This window comes from Podarcis cretensis (assembly GCF_951804945.1).
Source record: "Podarcis cretensis genome assembly, chromosome: 4".
In the NCBI taxonomy this organism is placed as follows: domain Eukaryota; kingdom Metazoa; phylum Chordata; class Lepidosauria; order Squamata; family Lacertidae; genus Podarcis; species Podarcis cretensis.
In genome coordinates, this window is record NC_137173.1 from 64,952,424 (window position 1) to 64,974,425 (window position 22,002).

The 22,002-nt window shown below is 43.0% G+C and overlaps 1 protein-coding gene and 1 long non-coding RNA gene across 7 annotated transcripts in view; one reads left to right on the top strand and one right to left on the bottom strand.

Moving 5' to 3' along the window:
- LOC307213982 (organic solute transporter subunit alpha-like) overlaps window positions 1-8,158 on the bottom strand; it is a 29,049-nt gene extending 20,891 nt beyond the window's left edge. For 5 of the 6 annotated variants that reach the window (XM_079972299.1, XM_079972297.1, XM_079972298.1 and 2 more), the window contains exons 1-4: window positions 6,573-7,426; window positions 3,127-3,278; window positions 1,837-1,910; window positions 190-348 (exon numbers count right to left, since the gene is read on the bottom strand). In XM_079972299.1, the coding sequence (XP_079828425.1) occupies window positions 190-348; window positions 1,837-1,910; window positions 3,127-3,278; window positions 6,573-6,654 (467 nt within the window). In that variant the 5' untranslated portion in view covers window positions 6,655-7,426. Of the gene's footprint in view, window positions 1-189; window positions 349-1,836; window positions 1,911-3,126; window positions 3,279-6,572; window positions 7,427-8,122 lie in introns of those variants that run through there. The other variant, XM_079972301.1, reaches the window with a different exon arrangement.
- LOC307214013 lies at window positions 8,153-15,147 on the top strand. The gene is made up of 3 exons (XR_013837832.1): window positions 8,153-8,675; window positions 9,525-9,587; window positions 14,561-15,147. It is a non-coding gene; the product is annotated as an uncharacterized lncRNA (long non-coding RNA).
- The last annotated feature ends 6,855 nt before the right edge of the window (window positions 15,148-22,002 follow it).

Genomic DNA, 22,002 nt, shown 5'->3' on the forward strand with positions numbered 1-22,002 from the left:
GGTTCCAGAATGGAAGGAAGGTGGTATGTCAGTGTAAGAAAACTGAGGTGAATGTGCTGACTTTAAACCACACCTTTTCCCTTTAATAATAACAACACTCTGATTATACCAAAGCCTTTCCAACCCAAATGTTTTGCAGATTTCCCTCCCTTCACCTTCAGAACTGGTTGGTTTTATAGAGAAACTCACCTATTGATGCGTATATGTGGGAGGCAAAGGCAACAGCAGCAGCAGGGGCCTGTGCTTATCTTGAAGTGGTCGTTCTCAAAGTGCCTGAGGAATAGTTTTTGACCCCCACATTCTTTAATCATCATGAGCAGGAACTTGTGGATGACAATAGCAAAAAATCTATGGGAAGGAGGGAAAGGCACCTACATGTTAATATTTACACGGCTGCTCTCCTGTCTATGCATTTGTCACACATGACTGTCATGGCTGCAGGCTTGAGCTCAGAAGAGGAAGAGCTGGCTGAGGCCAGGTCTACTGTTCTGCTAGCTGAGGAATTGGAGAAGGCTGCTGATGCTGGTGGATTGGAGCCTGAGCTTGAGCAGGGACCCTAACAGGGGCGGTCCCCCAGTTTTGACTTGCCTGGGGAATTGAGTGCTTCTCACAGTAGCATAGCTGCTCAACAGGACACCGCTCAGGAGGTTACAAACAGAGAGAGTTGGCCCTTTAAGAGCCACAGTCTTCAGGCCTAAAGGATGGAGCCTGGAAGAAGTGGACTCATAAGACCTCAGTTCACCTTCAGCCTTTGTTGGAGCAAGTTGTTGTTGTTCACTTGGAGCTATCCATGGTGCAGTAACTACTGGGATGCCTTGAGTTGCCATTCCCTGAAAAACCTACCGTATTTTTTGCTCTATAAGACTCACTTTTTCCCTCCTAAAAAGTAAGGGGAAATGTGTGTGCGTCTTATGGAGCGAATGCAGGCTGCGCAGCTATCCCAGAAGCCAGAACAGCAAGAGGGATTGCTGCTTTCACTGCACAGCGATCCCTCTTGCTGTTCTGGCTTCTGAGATTCAGAATATTTTTTTTCTTGTTTTCCTCCTCCAAAAATGAGGTGCCTCTTGTGGTCTGGTGTGTCTTATAGAGCAAAAAATACAGTACCTTGTTTTTGAAAGAGTAAGACAACTTTGTTTTAGGAGAAATAGCCGGGGGGGGGGCAATTTAAATATTCCCTTCCTCAGGGCCACTGCATCAGTCTAATTTGCATCCCCCACAGCTGCTTTTGGGTTGTTGTTTTCTTTAAAAAAAAAAAGAACAAAAAGCCAAAGGATGCAAACTATTTTCTCTTCCTTTACAGTATGTGTTACAGCTGACAAGCCTCATCACACAGATCTCCAACTTGGGTTATTTTCCTGTATTGGTGTACAGTACTTCTTTTCAGCAGTTTTTTGTTGTTGTTAAAAAAAAAACTGCAATGTGCCATTTAGAAAAGACTGGTGAAATGCCACTCACAGGCCAGAATCTTGCTCTATAGAATACATTTGAGAAATCAAAGGGGCTCTGCTGTTTCAATCCAGCTGCCAGTCAAAGGAGTCTGTGGACTTTTAAAGTGCACAAACTAAAGAATACACCCCCCCTCCCACATTTAACATTCCATTCTTTTATCTAGTCGGTGCCATTATTAGTTTCTACACTATCATCAAAGTCTGAGTTAACAGTATATTCTCCTCACGCAAAAAAACACAAAAAAAACTGATAAAGGATTCTATTTTAACAAAAGGGCTGTTCCTACAAATATATGATAACTATGTGTCTCCTTAATGCTGGAAACATTTTGCCTAAAAATGGAAACAGACGGGTAAATGCATATCTAAAAAGATAGAGAAAACATACACTGCTGCAGTGAAATCTGTAAACATTGTTGAGCGAGGAATCCACATCCCAATACATGACGTAGTGGCAATCACCTGGAAAGAGAGAGGAACATTCAGGGCAAAACCTATTTATTAACTAAGTAGATTTGGGGGCAGGGGGCAGGGGGCGGGGGAATCTATTATCTTCTCAATGAATATCCCTTCAGTTCAGATTTAGACACAATTCAATATTATCTAGTCTCTAGTTAGGCATCAGATCAGAACATCAGAACATCAGAGCTCTTTCTAAAGAACTTTTCCTTTAGAAAACATCAGATGGAGAAGCCCTACCTGGGGAAGTCCAGTATCCAAGTGGCATCATAGGAAGTGGCATTGTAAGTTATCACACTATTTGTCCAAGTAGGCCAGTATTGTCTACTCTGATTGGCAGCAGTAATCCACAGTCATTGGCTATTCATTGTTTTAACTCAGGGGTGGGAAGCCTATTTCAGCCTGAGGGCCACCTTCCCATGTGCGCAGGCTTCCGAGTGCTGCATGCCAGTGTTGGGTGTGGTAAAAGTGGATGTGGCCAGACACACCATTCTCTGTTTTCCATCCATCCAGGCAAGCAAGCAAGCAAGAGATATTAACACACTTCAAGAGCACATTCCAGCCACATGAAATCACGGAAAGAGAACTGAGAGCAGTGCCAGTGAGAGATATTGCCTGGGTGTGTGTCGCTTGGGCAGAGTCTTAGCAGCTGGGTGGAGAGGCCTGGAGGGCCACATTTGGCCCCTGGGTCTGATGGTTCCCCACTCCAGTTTTAGCTGAAGATGCCAGGGATTGGACCTGAGAATTTCTGCATGCAAATAATGTATGCTACTGCCTGTCCCTAAGAGGAAGGCATTGCCAGAGACCCAGTAATAGGGTCATCTCTGGATGCCCTTACGTGAGTACTAAGAGGGTTTTCCATGCTTAGTGTAATATAATAATAGTAATAATAATTTATATCCCGCCCATCTGACCGGGCTTCCCTAGCCACTCTGGGTGGCTTACAACATATATAAAAACACAACAGAACATTAAATATTAAAAAAGAAAATATCCTATACAAGCAACAAACAAACCAAGAAATCAATAGAAAACAACACAACAACAACAACTAGTTTACTGTTATACTCAAATTAAAATAACCGCCAACCCCAACTAAACATATAACCCACACCAACCCGACAAAAACAAAACAGAGGAACCAAAATTAGAACTCTAAAACATTTAAAAACATTTTAGCCAGTTGCCCCAACCCAACTAATTTATTTATTCAACTTACTGGAGCAGCTGCATTTATCCAAATAAAAATGGATCTTTTGGAGGGTGGGATTTTGCGGTAGATATAGAAAACTTCCTCCACAAACACCAGGTCAGCAGTCAGTGTCATTAAAGTCAGGATAGCAAAGAGCAATATTCCTGTCAAATCAAGGCCTGAAAGGATAAAGAGTTGTGGCAAATTTAAACAACAAGCTGCAGCACATAAAGAAATGGAATACTTCAGCCTAGTAAAAGCAAGCAAGCATGCTTAATATAAGGTAAGCATATCCTTAATTCACAATCCAGGGCCTTAGAATCCATATTGGTATGGCTACAAATTAACTATTCCCTTAGTAGACCGATTGCTAGTTAATTACTTGGATCAGTCAGTTTCATCACTGGGACTTAAGCTTGAGCAGAAAAAAATAGTTTGGGATTTTGAAATTGAGAGACCGTGGCAGTGTGTGTGTGTGTGTGTGTGTGAGAGAGAGAGAGAGAGAGAGAGAGAGAGAGAGAGAGAGAGAGAGAGAGAGAGAGAGATATGAATATTTCTAGCTGGTCTTAGCTGAAACTGGGGATAAATGCTTGTTTGTTATCCAAACTTCTGAACAGTCATATCTTGGATCCTGAACACCTTGGTACTCAAATGTTTTGACACCTGAACGCCGCAAACCCGGAAGTGAGCGTTCTGGTTTGCAAACGTTCTTTGGAACCAGAGTGTCTGGCTATGCTTCCGGGGCTTCTGATTGGCTGTAGGAGCCTCCTGCAGCCAATCAGAAGCCACACTTTGGTTTCCAAACGTTTTGGAAGTCGAATGGCCTTCTGGAACGGATTCCATTGGACTTCCTAGATGCAGCTGTATTAGGTATTTTTTTCTCCTGGTAGGGCTCATTTCCAGTTTCAGAGCCCCACCTCTAGGGGAAAAAACAGTTGAGGCATTGCTGTTACAGGGTGGAAAGGATTTAGAAACCCATATTACATACTCCATTATCAGTATGTATTAATAGAAGAATGTGGGAAGAGGTTAAACAATCAAGTTCCATAAAGGAAGAACAAGGAAGTATTGGTAGTGGCAAAACACTGCAGCAGGGCAGCAATGCATTGTGGAACTTAGGTAGAACTTAGGTCTTCACTCTATGGCTACAGAATGAGTACATAACTAGAGGTAGGACAACACAGCAACTACAGAACACTACAAAAGCAGCCACGGCCATCTTAAGCCCACATTTAATAAACAAGCGCAGTTCCCCCACATTTATCACATGGTACATTGGCTGCCTGAATTCACTCCCCCTTTCTTTTACTTGGAGCTTTTCTGGCCAAAAATGTTCACATTAATGAAGCACCACGCCTATTTGTTTTTGTTTTTTAAGTGCTTAAAATCACAAACACAGTTTTTTAATTTTAACGAGTAATTAAAAAAAAAGGAATAAAATTTGGTATAATCAGGAATAGTAGACTATGTACCTGTTTGGGTGCATGTGCAAAATAATTCAGTAACAAGTAGATAGATAGATTGATAGACAGACATACAGACAGATGTACACTCTCCTCCCCACACCTTAAGCAATAAACTGCTGTCAAAGAGAGTCATAGTTCTCTTGTATTGCTAGTTAGCTGTGTCAATTACATCTAGAATCAGGAACAATTGTTCTACACAGTCATAATTATATCTGGGGTTTGCTGTATGATATCTGTAAATTCATTGATGCAAATTCTTATCCATGGTAAGCTTCTGCATCAGTCGAATCATACCTTCTTCCTTCATTGCTTGGGGCTTTATATTTTTCCATTTCGCTGCAGTTTGGAACTTTGCCACCACTAAAATATGAGCTATTGGCTCTCTCCTAATCTGTGATATCTCTTCCTAGTCAGTAACACCCATCAAGATTGTTATGGAACCAAAGGGCAATCCCACATCTTTTTAACGGGATGTTTTGTGAATGACCTTTAAAAAAAAAAAAGGAATGCTTTGACACTGATTAATTGGCAGTAAACTGTGACTGTGATTCAGATAAACAGACCCAGTGCTGTAACTACGGGGACTGATTCCAGGAAAAATGCAGCCCTCCCAGACACCACCCCAGTGTTGCTCACAGCATTGCAGAACCTAATAAGTTCAACTCATTAAAAAATAAATAAATGGGCGGGCGAGTCTAAGTGCAGGTGTCCCGCACTGAGGCTAGTTGTGCCTTTAGTGTCTATACACAACTACACATTCATCCCTGTACTACTGTCATATCATAGTTCAATAAGTTTTAAACTTTCCCTTTCCCTTGCCATTCTCTGTGTCCACATGACCCCATACTTGAGAACAGCAGGAAAGCTTTGACACTTAATTTCTAGCAGGTGGAACTGCTCATACAATGCAAAGGCAGAGGCACTGTGGGAAGTGCCTGTTTTGATCCACACACCTAAAGTTCCCCATTTCTGATCAGTGGGTATTGTGTCAGTTGCTCATTCCCATGAGAACAGTGACTAATAAATAGCATTATCATACATATTGCCCATTCCGCATTTGTTTCGTATGGCAGCACCTGCACTCCGGAACTCCTTGCCTATTGAAATCAATCAGGCACCTCCACTGTACTCTTTTTTGTGCCTGCTAAAAATATTCCTGTTTAGAGAGCCAGCGTGGTGTAGTGGTTAAGAGCGGTAGTCTCGTAATCTTGGGAACCAGGTTCGCGTCTCTGCTCCTCCACATGCAGCTGCTGGGTGACCTTGGGCCAGTCACACTTCTCTGAAGTCTCTCAGCCCCACTCATCTCACAGAGTGTTTGTTGTGGGGGAGGAAGGGAAAGGAGAATGTTAGCCGCTTTGAGACTCCTTAAAGGGAGTGAAAGGCGGGATATCAAATCCAAACTCTTCTTAAACTAGCTTACCCAGATGCTTAGAAAGTTGAGGTGATTTTAATCTGTTTTAGTATTTTAACTTTTGTTTTATGTTTTAAAGTATGGTTGTAATTTTTATTTTATTTTATCATTTTATCATTTTGTAAATCGCTGTGAGTGGGTTTTTTTTTACAATCAAGCAGTATATACATTTTATGAAATAAATAAAATAATATTATCATAATCATCAACAATCATATATCTGTTTGGAATTCTTCCTACACGAGTCCTGCTAGAAAGAAGCATCTTTGTGTTTTTGTGGTTGAAACTCTTTTTAATTTTAAAGTTACAGGTGAATAAATTTGCCATTCAAAGTCATTATGCATTCATCAACACTAGATTAAGTTTGCCTTTAAGCCTTTCTGATGAACATTAATGTGTCCTCCTCATTTCAAATGCCATTTAAAAAGTAGGTCAGTCCAGAACAACAGTGAAAGAAAAAGCTTCTCATTAACACACACACACACACACACACACACACACACACAAGTTTGATTAATCTGGTAAAAAAAAAAAAAAAACCCCAAAAGGATTTATTCACACAGACTTACGTTGTTCTCAACAGTGAATAAACTTACTTTCTAATATTACTTGTGAGTATGGACGTTCATTTGCAGAACAGACAGGATCCAATGTCCCATTATTTCCCGCTTCTTCCATTTTAGGAACTTTCTTCAGGGACGCTTTCCCTTCTTTTCTCTCTAGCCCTCCCTGTTCAGATTCTTTTCTTTCACTGAGTGCTGCAGCTGCAAGGAAGACTGGAACCAGCTTTCTGCTAGTTCCCTTTTGTTCTTCCAGTCAAGCTCTGCTGGCTGAGGTGACAGGCACGTCTGAAATCAGTGAAACACTGACTGTCCAAATGCTCTGCTACTTTCCTTCTACAGTTCCACAAGATAAGAAGCGGCAAAACAATAGTCAGGTGAGACACAGAGATCTGGCACTAGCAGCCAGGTCCTAAGAGGTCAAATAGAGAAAGAGACAGGGCGATGTGAGACTGAAAGGGCTGTCTCTTCTGGCCAGGATGTTTGGTATGCCACACCTTTTCCACCAACTGTTACCAACTTCATTGCCCTCAGCAGGGTGCAATGTTGTAAACCACAACCTGTTCTCATGGTACACAGTAACATGTGAAATGGTTCTGTATAAAAGATGACATTGTGCTTTGAACGTTTCCTTTTGCTGAGCCTTAACAATTGAACAATATACTGTACCATGCAGAAGGGTGTTTCTGGGGGGGGGTTTTTGCAAGTGATACTATTTCAGTATTTGTTGTTGTAAGTGGGAAAGACTGAGCAATAAATCAAAGGTGTACTACGTGGTTTTCAGATAATCTTGGCGCAGGAAACCCACTTTTTCACATCAACCCGTCTGCACGTCTGCCATCCCTGCACATCTACAATATAATCCCAATGCTTTGCAGAGGACCCTAATCTTAGAATATGTTCCATATTCCATTCTTACTGGAACACACCTAAACATTTCTACTGCTATGCAGTGCCAGGGGAGAAATGGCTAATGTCCAACAAGTTGCCTTTTCGGGAAAGTTGCTCACCATTATAGCTCTTTTCACTGAGAAACTGACAATAAGGAACCACACTGGTTTCCCCAGAACACAGTTTGAAAACCACTGTTATAGCTACTATAGATTTAATGTTCAAGTTCTTGCTAAAGGAAATGGATAAACTGGTTTGGCTGTTGTACACCTGATGTGCAAGGGAGCCTGTTTATTTGTGGAGAAGCTTTCCTGCTACAGCAAGCTATTCATAATAGGGCCACTTGCTAAATCAAAATGTTTGCATACAAGCCACTCTACCTCTTCGCAGCCACTGCATGTGAGCACAGGCAACTTCCAATTTATACGAGGGAGGGGGTTACGTTCCAAGGCTCCACATGTTTAAGTGAAATCGCATATATTTGAAACACCATTGAAAAAACCTGCAAACTCCCCATTCCGACCCTGCCCTGCCCCCATTCCGCCTCTTTTTGTGACTTTTTAGGTCACTTCCGGGTTCAGAGCAATGTGCACATGTGCAATCGCACACATACTGGACATGCCTAAAACAGTTGCTTCCTGTATTATGAAGGGGAAAGCCTTGATTAATAAGTGTTTGTGTGTGTACAGGCATACCTGAGCATAAGATGTTCCACGAGAATCATGGCCTTATCATGTAAAACCTAAACACAAAAAAGAAGGCTTATATGGTGAAATTTCTGTATAGAAGAGCAATAACAGACAAACGTTCCACTTCAATGCATGATCACATAGGCCTGAATAAGATGATTCATTTCAGCTAGCACCCAGCATCGAATTTCATATATGCTTAGAATATTACTTAGAAAGTTGAGGTAATTTGAATCTATTTTAGTATTTTAACTTTGTATGTTTAAAGTAGGGTTGTGAATTTTTCTTGTTCTCACTGTTTTATCTTTTGTTAAACACTTTGAGGTTTTCTACAATCAAGTGGAGTTCATTTTTTATGAGATAAAGAACAAAATAAATAAATACATGTAAATACAGGAGGCAAATAAGCCTAAATAAGGCTGCAATGGTATACACACAAACCTGGCTCGGAGTATGTCCCTTTGGACTCAATGCGACTTACTTTGAGGAGCCAGCATAGTATTGCCCTGTTAAATATTCTGAAGCATGCTCCATTGTGTTCAATGGGACTTCCAACCAGGCGAGTATAAGATTTCCACATTAGAATTCATTTAGATTTATGAAATAATTAAGCATGCGTTAAAAAAATTCCCTCTAGAATCAAAGAGACTTCTTCTGACTTGAGATATGTTCTTTAGTTACTATATATACAGACAGACACCCACCCACCCACACCTGTTAGCAGATAAGCTATTCTGGTGCGTGGAGATTGACCTTTTCAACTACGCAGCCTTTCCTGATTGGGTTTAGGTGCTTAGCAGCATTAGGTATTTATATGGTCCTCATATCTGATGTAGCAAAGTACATTCTCTAGATAGTAAACCTTGATAACATCTCAGACTTTAGATAAGTTCAATATTTTTCTTTCTGCATCGAAGATTTCCGGGTGCCTCTAGGTCCTTGTGGAATTGGAGAAGCTGAGTCTGTAACATGTATCTTTTTATGTTGTCTGTTTTGCACCCTGATTAGATCAGAGTTATTGTTAGATTTAAGGAAATCCTCAAATAAGTTAATTGGAAGATGTCAGATTGTGTTTGGTTTTGCTCTGTGCCTTCCTTGAGTGCTTCTGGAGGGATGTAAGTTTGAATTGTTCTAGTGTATCTCATTTGCCTGGATGAGGAGGGGATGGAGATTTTTGGCTGGCTGGAATGAAGCCTTTTGTACAAAGATGCACATCCATTGCTGCACAAAGTTTTGCCAATGGCTTTTCACACTGCTGGTATGGGGCCCCTGGAAGGGGATATGGTCCTCATGCTAAAAAAAAAAAGTTCCCTGCCCCTGATTTAAATTATGGTAATTATTTCTACATATCTATAGTAATCATTTTAAAATTTGTCCTCCTTTGTCCTCTTTCTTGACCACCCTAAAGACAAATCAGCTAAGAGTGAGAGTGGGGAACAGACATGGAATGCAGAAGGAGAGAGACTTGAAGGTTAGTATTATTATTATTATTATTATCATCCTGCTCCTCATTATTATTAAATTTGTATGCCACCCTCTATCTGCAGGTCTCAGGGTGGTTCAAAACGTAAAAACACAATATAATAACACAAAATACATAATAAAAATAAAAACAAGAAAAAACCCAGTAATCTCCCTCCTCCCCAACACACTGCCTGGTTCCTAAAGGTATATAATGAAGGCGTCAGCCAAACCTCCCTGGGCAGAGCATTCCACAAATGAGAAGCCATTGCAGAGAAGGCCCATTCTTGTGATGCCACCCTCCAGACCTCTTGTGGAAGAGGCACACAAAGAAGGACCTCAGAAGATGATCTCCAGTAAGTTAATATAGAGAAAGAAAGTTATTGAGGTAGACCCGTATGGAAATGGCCTCTTGACATTTGCAGGCAGAGAAATTGTGGGTCCCATTTCACCCTGTTTCTTCAGGGGGAAGGAGAAATTCTTCAATAGTTCCTCGGGGTGGCATTCACCATTAGCAGTGACAATAGCACAGTTTCTTTTGCTCTTCGTAAGATTTTATTTTGTTATTGTTCTTTCAATGCTGCTACAAGTGGTAGTAGCAGCTCTATTGGCAGCCTGGCCACCATTTTGTATTCCCCACAATGCCATGGGCCTAGCATTATTCTGGGGCATTGTGGAGGAGAAAATGCCAGTCAGAATATTGGTGCCCTTCTTGGGGCTGGGAGAAGTAAGAAAAAGTAAATATCCAAAATGTTCTTTAGGGAATGACTTGTGACAAATTTTGGGTCAGCTCTAATCAGAGCAGAGACAGCCTTGGATAAGGCACACACTCCAGGCTGGGAAATATATGCCATGGAGAGAATATTTTGGCTGCTTAAAGGGCCTTTGAAGAGGCAAATCAGAGTTCCATCACTCCAAGAAGTAGTGATGGATAATTATGGTGGCATCATCAGGTAGGTGACTGCAAGGCTGAATTTTCCAAATGCTTTTATTCAAACTGAATTAGTCAAAATGAGGGAAGTATTGTTTACACCGTAGCAAAGAGACTGATTCCTCAGCTGATTGGAACTCTGTTTTGACATTATTTGGATGGTAGTCAACCAAGTATTACTCACAGCAGACTTGGTGAAATTTATGGGCCGACTTAGTCATGTTCATTATTTCAGTGGGTTTATTCTGAGTAAAACTTAGGTGAATACCACGCTGTGGTTCCTAATTTTTACCTACTGGATAATGTATTTTCCCCTTCTATCTGGAAATTGCCACAAATGCCTATCTGATATTTAGTCCCTTAACTCATTTTAAAGGGTATGCATTAATGTCAAATGGAATGTTTTTAATCAACATATCAAATCCTAGGAATCTGGATTCCACAGGAGACGTCTGTATTTTGGCATGAAATAATGAGAATTAATATAGGAGTTCCAGGACCAAGAAATAAAAAAATTAATACCCGATAAGCAACTTCACATGTATTTTTTTTTACTGCACAAAATACAATATCTGTAGTTGTGCATTTCTTATGTGTCTGGTTATGCACACAACCCTGTAATAGGACTCTTAATAGCAGTGGTTTCAAATGCATAAGTTCTACCTTATCCTAATGTAAATCTTAGAACACTGCCATTATGCTGCCAGCAGCGTTAATGTACAAGGTCCCTCCAAAGTGATGCATTAAGTAAACTGGGTGGAAATCCACAAAGTAAGTAATGGAAAATCATTTGAATTGGAAAAAGCATTGACCTTCATATCAGCCTTTGCGATTCCATTGTATCTCAAAGCAGCTGTTTTCTTCTACATGCAGCTATTCTGTTTGTTGCCATTCAAAATATTTCATCTTCTTGAAATGCTCATTGTCAAAAATATTGTGTAGAAATGCATTAAGCATGGAACTTGGCTCCTCAAACTGGAGGCAAAACAGACTTTTAGCATGAGGCCAGTGCCTGCTGCAAGATACACAAAGGCCTGTGAGCACATGCATAGCATTTCTATACATGTGAAGGGAATTTTCAAATTTTATTATCTGCTGGAAATTGTCATGTGCTGTTTTGGAAGATCACACCATGCAATTGGAATGGGAAGACTGAAAAACCGTCATGCACAAAGTTGCAAGCAATTGTTCTTCAGCAATAATGGAAGGGAAAGAAGTATGAAACCAATAGGTTAGGTGCGCAGAGCCTTTGGACTTCCAGGTGTTGAACTACAGCTCCCATCATCCCTGGACATTGGCCAGGCTCGCCAGGGCTCATGGGAGATGCAGTTCAGCAGCACCCACAGGTTCCCTACATCTGCAATTGGTAATCAAAGGTCCCCAAAACTTTTCAAACAAGACATTGTCGCATGGGAATGATTTTAAAAGCTATCAATTTAGGACATCTTATAAAATGTTTATAGCCATCTTCTGAACTGATAAGCATTCCAAACAACTCATAAAGAAACAGATATATTTCACCAATAGGAGAATAAACAAAGAAGGCAAATGCAGAATATTAGAATCACAATTCTTCGTATAACAAATAGTATATTTTAGGAAGTGTCCAACTGGACCATATGTCAACAAAAATGAACATACCGGCAAGAAGAGCCTGCTGGATCAGGCCAATGACCCATCTAGTCTAGCATGCTGTTCTCATAATAGCCAACCAGATGCCTGTAAGAAACCTGCAAACAGAACCTGAACACAAGAGCATTCTACCCTGCCCTGTGGTTTCCAGCAACTGGTATTCATAAGCATTTACTGGCTCCAATCATGGAGGCAAAACATAGCCATAATGGCTAGTAGCTGTTGATAGTTTATCCTCCCTGAGTGAGCCATCCAGGTTAGTGGTCATCACTGCTGGTGTGGGAAAAAGTTCCATAGTTTAACTATGGGCTGCATGAAGCAGGTGGCGCTGTGGTCTAAACCACCAATCCTCTTGGGCTTTCTGATCATAAAGTTGGCAGTGAGCCCTCATTGCTTTGTCCCAGCTCCTGCCAACCTAGCAGTCTGAAAGCATGCCAGCATGAGTATATAAATAGCCACTGCTGCAGCACTGCTGACGTTTCTGTGCTCTCTGGCACTTGTCATGGTGTTCTGTTGCACCAGAAGCGGTTTAGCCATGCTGGCCACATGACCCAGAAAAGCTGTCTGCGGACAAATGCCGGCTCCCTTGTCCTGAAAATGGAGGTGAAATCTGCACCCCATAGTCAAATTCAACTGGACTTAAACATCCAGGGGTCCTTTACTTTTACGTTTTGCATGAAAAAGTAGTTCCTTTTATCTGTCCTGAATCTTCCAACTTTATTCTCCAGGACAGATTCTAGAGACGTTTCGCCGCAAACCACAAAAATGAAAGCCCACCCCCCCCCACCTTTGGTACTGTAGTTGGCTTCATTTAGACATCTGGCCATGCAAAAAGGAGGCCGCTTGCCATTGCCATTCTGTCTTGGCCTTACTTCTGGAGTGCCTTGCTACAGTAGACTCCTCAGGCAAGCCAGAAAACAACAGAGATGCCAGTGGAGGTTGACTCTGTGGCAGAAATGAGTGCCTTTTACTCTGCCAGAGTGCCAGAACATTTGAAATCCCAAAAATGTCAACGGGATATCTGTGCTAAAGGGCAGTTTATCAACTGAACGAGCAGGTAAATAAATGGCTTTGTTGCCTGATCATTTTGCCCCTTAGGGTGACTTGCTCCATGCTGTTATCATGGCCATAAAACACTGTTGTGAATGCAAATATCCCATTGATTTAAACACCTTGCAGATTCCCAATGACCCTTGGTTTCTGCTTGTGGATATGTCCCTTGTTCCCTCTCCCATAATGTGTCTGGGATGAAAGCCCTGTTCTGTCTGTCTTCCATTGCCTTTTCTTTCCAGTGGCACCTATAATAACCTCTTTGCTTTATCTGTACCCTCTCAGTCATAATGTTGTCCTTCTCCTGCTTACTTGTTCCCCGATTACCACTGAATTCACATGCTATCTGATAAGTGCAGGTATCTTCTTTTCTCCCTTGTAAAAAAAATTGGAAGCAGAAAGTGTTCCTAATTCTGTCAAGAAAATGACTTTCGATCCCCCTCCCTTGCATATTATTCTCGTGAGGGTCAGATGTGAATCGATTTCTGACGTGGGTTTTTTTCATGGCTGTAAAGTGGTAAAATGTGGAGTGCTTTGAAGTTAGAAATGTAATTGTGGAGACATAAAAATTGTATCTATAGCCATCACAGAGATATTTATCTCAAGATGACTGTCTCAGTGTCCTTCAGAGCAATAACTGCAACAGCCGAGAACATAACAGAGGGAGCTGAAATGTTATGACTCATTTACTTCTAACAAGTCTAATACACTTCAGTGAAAACGTATTGCACATGACATAAGGGACTCTCTGATATACTGGAACAAGCTTCAAAGGCCATTGAAATAAAATACCAGCCATTACTACTGCTCAAATATTCTTCAGTGTCTAAATTAGGCCACCAATACCAAAGATTGTAATTGCGTTATTCTCTCTGATTCCTTGTCGCTCAGAGAAATGTCTATGTTTTGCACACTCTTTTGTCCAGGAGGAGTGAGGTAGATAAACCAGGCTCATAAAACATGTTATTTTTTATTGTCATGTGCAACATTACTATTGCAATGACATTTAAGATGTTAAACTTTAAATGCATAAAAATATCTGTAATGGCTTCCTCTGTCTATGACAGGGAATTCAGAGGAAGGCGTTCAGGATGCAATGCAGAAAGTCTTTGTGAATGGGGAAGCGGTGGACAATTAATACTGTGTAAACATTGCCGGCATAGGTTGTCTTTTTCTCAGTTTGGATCAAAGCTGTTTTTTGGGGGGAAACACATAAAAAATGCAGCATCGATAGATATGGATTGGGAATAATGTCATATGTACTCCGCTTCCCAAACCAGTTGTGGGAGTGCACTGGATGAAGTGTAAACAGAAGAGGGTACACAGCTTAATTAACCTAAAATGGGGGCTCTCTCTCTTTCTCACTACAGTATGTACTTGGAAACAGGTGCAATACTCCCAGGTGTGCCATCCACGGGCCATCACTCTGGACACGACCAACCAGCAGCAATGGACACAGGAAGCAGCCTTAATTGAGATGAAGTGATTTGCCCTTCTACTCCAGTATTGTTTGGCTACTCGCAGTGGCTCTCCCCAGAGTCTTGGGCAAAAAGCCTTCCCGTCACTTCCTTTTTGGTCCTTCTACCTGGAGATGTCATGGATCGAACCTGGGGGCTTCTGCATGCAAAATGTAGGTGCTCTACCACTGAGCTATGGTGCCTTCTCTGGCAACGTAAGCTGACTCCGCTTGGCAAGGTAAGCCACCTTCATATCGAAGCCATTAATTCAGCTCTCAGTCATCTGATTGTGCTTGCATCTTGAACCTCCAGCTCAGGTTAATGGTTTTAAATTCACAGGATCCCAAGGATGCTCTGTTGGTCAGCCCCTCACCATCTTCACAGGACTGATTCTTCCTGGTCCCTGTGGAAAAGCCCAAAAAATTGTCCTGCTTTTCAATTTGTAGTGCAAACAAAGCCTTTGGTTTAGTCACCTGTTTCAGTTAGTCCTGCCACACCCAAACTCTCAGTGTCCCTCCCTTTTGTAGCTTTTTGTCCTTGTCCTCCCCTTAATTTGTCAAACATATTGTATGTGTGTGCGTGCATGCGTTTGTATACACACACATACACTCTACAATTAATAAAAGATCATTAAATACAGACCATAATCACAAGATTATTTAAAGAAATGTTTCTTTTAAAATACAATTCCCTTTTATGGCGAAAGTCCTAGAGATGCTGTAGCACATTCAAACACACACACACGGGTTTAAATGTGTTAAGAGTAATCACGGAAACTGTCACAGAGCTTAAGGGGGGGTGTTTGCCCAAATCAGGGTTCTATTCTTTGGCAGAAAGCAATACTGTAGTTTAAATTAGTGTGGTGCAGCTGAACCCTTATTTAAAATGTATTCCACTGACATTGCACGAAGAGGGTGTCTTTGTTTAATAGCGCTGGCAGAACAGCACATTTTCTGCCGAAACCCGTTGGAGTTTAGACCTTTTAATAGAAAGTGACAATTTAAATTGCCATGACGGTGGCCTAATGGTGCTTAAAACTATTACTAGCTGATGCTACAGTTGGCTCCAGACCAGTTTGTTAACACTCAAGAAAAAGGTAGATGGGAGTGGGCAATTAAGCGATGAATAATTAGTCATTCCTTCGTTCTCGGCTATAATACCATTAGTCAAAGATGAACTCATTTGCCTGTACTGTTAATTCCATTGTAGCTCTGGGCTAGTTAACTCTCAGGGCAAGGAAACCTGACCATTGGTCAGCACTTCCCCACCCCCACCCCATGCTTTCCCTTTCAGTGGACTGCCTGCAGTCTCTCTCACCCCTCCCCTTTTCTTGGCACATAAAATAGTATCAGTTTGTGCCATTTATTTGCTCGAGGTCTGGCCCAGCTACTGTACTGTTAAAAGACTTGTTGGCACTCCTGCTATTTCCCATTCAGGACGGCAGGAAATATAGGATGGGGGGCACAAGGCAGTTTATATTTTAAGAAAAAGTCTTACAGTACAGTGGTACCTCTGGTTGCGAACAGGATCCGTTCCAGAGCCCCGTTCACAACCTGAAAGGAACGCAACCTGCATCTGCACGTTTGCTCACGCGCGGGTTGCAATTCGCCGCTTCTGTGCATGCGCGTGATGTCATTTTGTGCGTCTGCGCATGCACGAGCGGCGAAACCTGGAAGTAACCCTTTCCAGTACTTCCAGGTCGCCACGGGATGCAACCTGAAGCAAACGTAACATGAGGTATGACTGTAGTAGGGTGCGCAAGGGAACATTGTCTTCTTGGAGAGGCAGTCAGTGCAAGCACATCAGAATTTTTGCTGCTGGCTGCCAAAGCAATCAGAAATGCTTATATGAAGTATGAAGTCCTTTACAGCCGTTCTTCACTGTATGCATAATGAAGCTATGCTACTCTGCTGTAACGGATTCATTTCGTTTATACCTTGTACCATTCCGCACTTATTGGTGAGTTTCTCAACAAGTGCCAATTTCCAGACCTTATTATACCAATTCGTCAAAGAGGCTCCTTCCATATATATTTCCGGTGCCTAGTTACAACGGTCTTTGCTGTGAAAAATAGTCAGTGGTTTAAAGCTTACACCTGCATTTTCCCTACCGGAAAGATTTAACAAAGCCAGTTCTGGGAATTTAGCCACCTTTTGTCCAGCAATTTTGTGGATTTCATTAAACATTCATCCCAAAATTTACCTAGCTTCCTAGACGTCAACCACATTGTTGGAATGAGCTCCACTGCAGAACTTTTAGCCCTTAAGAAAAACAGTGTCTATCACCTCAAGTTTGAGATTTTGCTCTGGTATCAAGCTTGGATATATTTCAGTAGTTATATATATTACAGGAACTACACACACCCACACCCACACCCACACACCCACACACATTATATATATATGGTACAACTGCGGCATCCAATAATTTTTTTAGGCATACAGTAATGTGCCTGAATCCTATGAACAGGGTCAGGAAAATTAACATATAACGGGCCATAAAAGGCACAGGATAGGCATAGAGAAAACTGTTCTTTAAATCCAATTTGCACATCTATTTTATTTAATTAATGCTAAAAAATAAGTGTTCAGAATCAATTATGCATATTAATAATAATAATAATAATAATAATAATAATAATTTATTATTTATACCCCGCCCATCTGGCTGGGCCTCCCCAGCCACTCTGGGCGGCTTACATAAAAACAAAAAATACAGTAAAATATCACACGTTAAAAACTTCCCTGAACAGGGCTGCCTTAAGATGTCTTCTGAATGTCAGGTAGTTGTTTATCACTTTGACATCTGCTGGAAGGGCGTTCCACAGGGCGGGCGCCACTACCGAGAAGGCCCTCTGCCTGGTTCCCTGTAGCTTTGCTTCTCGCAATGAGGGAACCGCCAGAAGGCCCTCGGTGCTGGACCTCAGCGTCCGGGCAGAACGATGGGGGTGGAGACGCTCCTTCAGGTATACTGGACCGAGGCCGTTTAGGGCTTTAAAGGTCAGCACCAACACTTTGAATTGTGCTCGGAAACATACTGGGAGCCAATGTAGGTCTTTCAAGACCGGTGTTATATGGTCTCGGCGGCCGCTCCCAGTCACCAGTCTAGCTGCCGCATTCTGGATTAGTTGTAGTTTCCGAGTCACCTTCAAAGGTAGCCCCACGTAGAGCGCATTGCAGTAGTCCAAGCGGGAGATAACCAGAGCATGCACCACTCTGGCGAGACAGTCCGCAGGCAGATAGGGTCTCAGCCTACGTACCAGATGGAGCTGGTAAACAGCTGCCCTGGACACTGATTTGACCTGTGCTTCCATGGACAGCTGTGAGTCCAAAATGACTCCCAGGCTGTGCACCTGGTCCTTCAGGGGCACAGTTACCCCATTCAGGACCAGGGAATCCTCCACACCTGCCCGCCTCCTGTCCCCCAAAAACAGTACTTCTGTCTTGTCAGGATTCAACCTCAATCTGTTAGCTGCCATCCATCCTCCAACCGCCTCCAGACACTCACACAGGACCTTCACCGCCTTCACTGGTTCTGATTTAAAAGAGAGGTAGAGCTGGGTATCATCCGCATACTGATGAACACCCAGCCCAAACCTCCTGATGATCTCTCCCAGCGGCTGCATGTAGATGTTGAAAAGCATGGGGGAGAGGACAGAACCCTGAGGCACCCCACAAGTGAGAGCCCAGGGGTCTGAACACTCATCCTCCACCACCACTTTCTGAACACGGCCCAGGAGGAAGGAGCAGAACCACTGTATGACAGTGCCCCCAGCTCCCAGCACCTCAAGACGGTCCAGAAGGATGTTATGGTCGATGGTATCAAACGCCGCTGAGAGATCCAGCAGAACTAGGAAACAGCTCTCACCTTTGTCCCTAGCCCGTCGGAGATCATCAACCAGTGCGACCAAGGCAGTTTCAGTCCCATGATGAGGCCTGAATCCCGACTGGAAGGGATCCAAATGGTCCGCTTCTTCCAGGCGTGCCTGGAGTTGTTCGGCAACCGCTCGCTCAATCACCTTGCCCAAGAATGGAAGATTTGAGACTGGGCGGTAGTTGGCCATCGTGGCCGCATCTAAAGATGTTTTTTTAAGAAGCGGTTTAATAACCGCCTCTTTCAGTGGGTCTGGGAAGGCTCCCTCACGGAGGGAAGCATTCACCACCCCACGAAGCCCATCGCCCAGTCCTTCCCGGCTAGCTTTTATAAGCCAGGATGGGCAAGGATCCAGGAGACAGGTGGTTGGTTTCACTCGTCCAAGCAGCCTGTCCACATCCTCGGAGGTAACAGATTGGAATTGATCCCACTCAACTTGACTAGACAGAACTCTAGCACTCTCCCGCCCCGGTCCTTCTCCCACGGTGGAGTCTACTTCTTCCCGAATCTGAGCGATTTTATCTGCAAAAAACTTTGCAAAATCATTGCAGGAGAACATGTGGCCCGTACTGGGCCCCGATGTTGCAGGTGGTTCCGCTAAATTGTGAACCACCTGGAAAAGTCTCCTGCTGCTGTTTTCTGCAGATGCAATAGAGGCGGTGAAGAAATTCTTCTTCGCCGTCGCTATCGCCACTTGGTAGGCTCGACGTTGAGCTCTAACCTGTGTCCGGTCAGATTCGGAATGAGTTATCCGCCACCGGCGCTCTAGCCGTCTCAACGATTGTTTCATTGCCCTCAGATCCGTGGAAAACCACGGGGCTGTCCGGGCTCCATGCAATCAGAGAGGGCGCTTCGGAGCCAAACAGTCAATAGCCCTGGTTAACTCCACATTCCAGCAGGCCACCAGGGAATCAGCTGAAAGGCCATCAACATGGGATAAAGCATCCCCTACCACTCTCTGGAAACCATTTGGATCCATTAAGTGGCGGGGGCGGACCATCCGAATCGGTCCCACCTCCCTGCAGAGGTGGTTTGATTATATGTGGTTTGATCAATTTAATATGCTAATAGAATACAGGCTTTAAACAAAACTGGAATTTACATCAGATATTTGAGTAGCAACAAATACTTAGTAGAGGGAACAAAGGGGAATGGTTACTGTGGTTAGATTATCATGCAGAATGGTCAACAAATCCCCACTTCTTCTACCATGCCCAAATTTTATCTGTAGCCATGGAAGATTAATATATGCTTTTTTCCAAAAAAAAAAAAAAAAAAAAGGAGCTGGCTATTTTTGCCTCCGTTTTCAAATCTGGACTTCCCTGCCCAAAACTGGGCACAATAATTCACAGGGCACATTTTCTGACTCAAGTAAGATACCGTACTTTTCCATGTATAAGACTAGGTTTAAGACTAGGTCTGCGTCAATGGCTGGTGTCGATCGGCTGATGCTGTGGTAATTGGGCTGGCGATTGACAGCTTCTGCTGGCGAGGGGACAGACGTGAGATGGTTTTTTTGACACGTGCAGATGAGCGGTTTTCGGCAATCCCCCCCAAAGCTTGTTGTTGTTTAGTCGTTTAGTCGTGTCCGACTCTTCGTGACCCCATGGACCAGAGAACGCCAGGCACTCCTGTCCTCCACTGCCCCCCGCAGCTTGGTCAGACTCATGCTGGTAACCTCGAAAACACTATCCAACCATCTCATCCTCTGTCGCCCCCTTCTCCTTGTGCCCTCCATCTTTCCCAACATCAGGGTCTTCTCCAGGGAGTCTTCTCTTCTCATGAGGTGGCCAAAGTATTGGAGCCTCAGCTTCACAATCTGTCCTTCCAGTGAGCACTCAGGGCTGATTTCCTTCAGAATGGAGAGGTTTGATCTTCTTGCAGTCCATGGGACTCTCAAGAGTCTCCTCCAGCACCATAATTCAAAAGCATCAATTCTTCGGCGATCAGCCTTCTTTATGGTCCAGCTCTCACTTCCATACATCACTACTGGGAAAACCATAGCTTTAACTATACGGACCTTTGTTGGCAAGGTTATGTCTCTACTTCTCAAGATGCTGTCTAGGCCTGTCATTGCCCTTCTCCCAAGAAGCAGGCGTCTTTTAATTTCGTGGCTGCTGTCACCATCTGCAGTGATCATGGAGCCCAAGAAAGTAAAATCTCTCACTGCCTCCATTTCTTCCCCTTCTATTTGCCAGGAGGTGATGGGACCAGTAGCCATGATCTTCGTTTTTTTGATGTTGAGCTTCAGACCATATTTTGCACTCTCCTCTTTCACCCTCAATAAAAGGTTCTTTAATTCCTCCTCACTTTCTGCCATCAAGGTTGTGTCATCTGCATATCTGAGGTTGTTGATATTTCTTCCGGCAATCTTAATTCCGGCTAGGGATTCATCCAGCCCAGCCTTTCGCATGATGAATTCTGCATATAAGTTAAATAAGCAGGGAGACAAAATGCAGCCTTGTCGTACTCCTTTCCCAATTTTGAACCAGTCAGTTGTTCCATATCCAGTTCTAACTGTAGCTTCTTGTCCCACATAGAGATTTCTCAGGAGACAGATGAGGTGATCAGGCACTCCCATTTCTTTAAGAACTTGCCATAGTTTGCCATGGTCGACACAGTCAAAGGCTTTTGCATAGTCAATGAAGCAGAAGTAAATGTATTTCTGGAACTCTCTAGCTTTCTCCATAATCCAGCGCATGTTTGCAATTTGGTCTCTGGTTCCTCTGCCTCTTCTAAATCCAGCTTGCACTTCTGGGAGTTCTCGGTCCACATACTGCTTGAGCCTTCCTTGTAGAATTTTAAGCATAACCTTGCTAGCGTGAGAAATTAGTGCAATTGTGCGATAGTTGGAGCATTCTTTGGCACTGCCCTTCTTTGGGATTGGGATGTAGACTGATCTTCTCCAATCTTCTGGCCACTGCTGAGTTTTCCAAACTTGCTGGCATATTGAGTGTAGCACCTTAACAGCATCATCTTTTAAAATTTTAAATAGTTCAGCTGGAATACCATCACTTCCACTGGCCCCCAAAGCTAACCCCCCCCCAAAGCTCAACAACTCTGAGCCATCTTCCCCCATTTTCTTAAATTTGAGTTCCCCAAAATAGGGGGCGTCTTCTACATGGGGGTGTCTAATACACGGAAAAGTATGGTAATTACATTTTTAAATACTGCCACACTCATGAAAATAGTCAAACTTCAGTAGAGTCAGAATCACCTAGGAGCTATTTAATGTGAGACTGCCATCTTTCTGGCTATTTGTTACAGTGGTACCTCAGGTTACAGACGCTTCAGGTTACAGACTCCACTAACCCAGAAAAAGAACCTTGGGTTAAGAACTTTGCTTCAGGATGACAACAGAAATTGCATGGCGGCAGCGGGAGGCCCCATTAGCTAAAGTGGTACCTCAGGTTAAGAACAGTTTCAAGTTAAGAACGGACCTCCAGAACGATTTAAGTTCTTAACCCGAGGTACCACTGTAT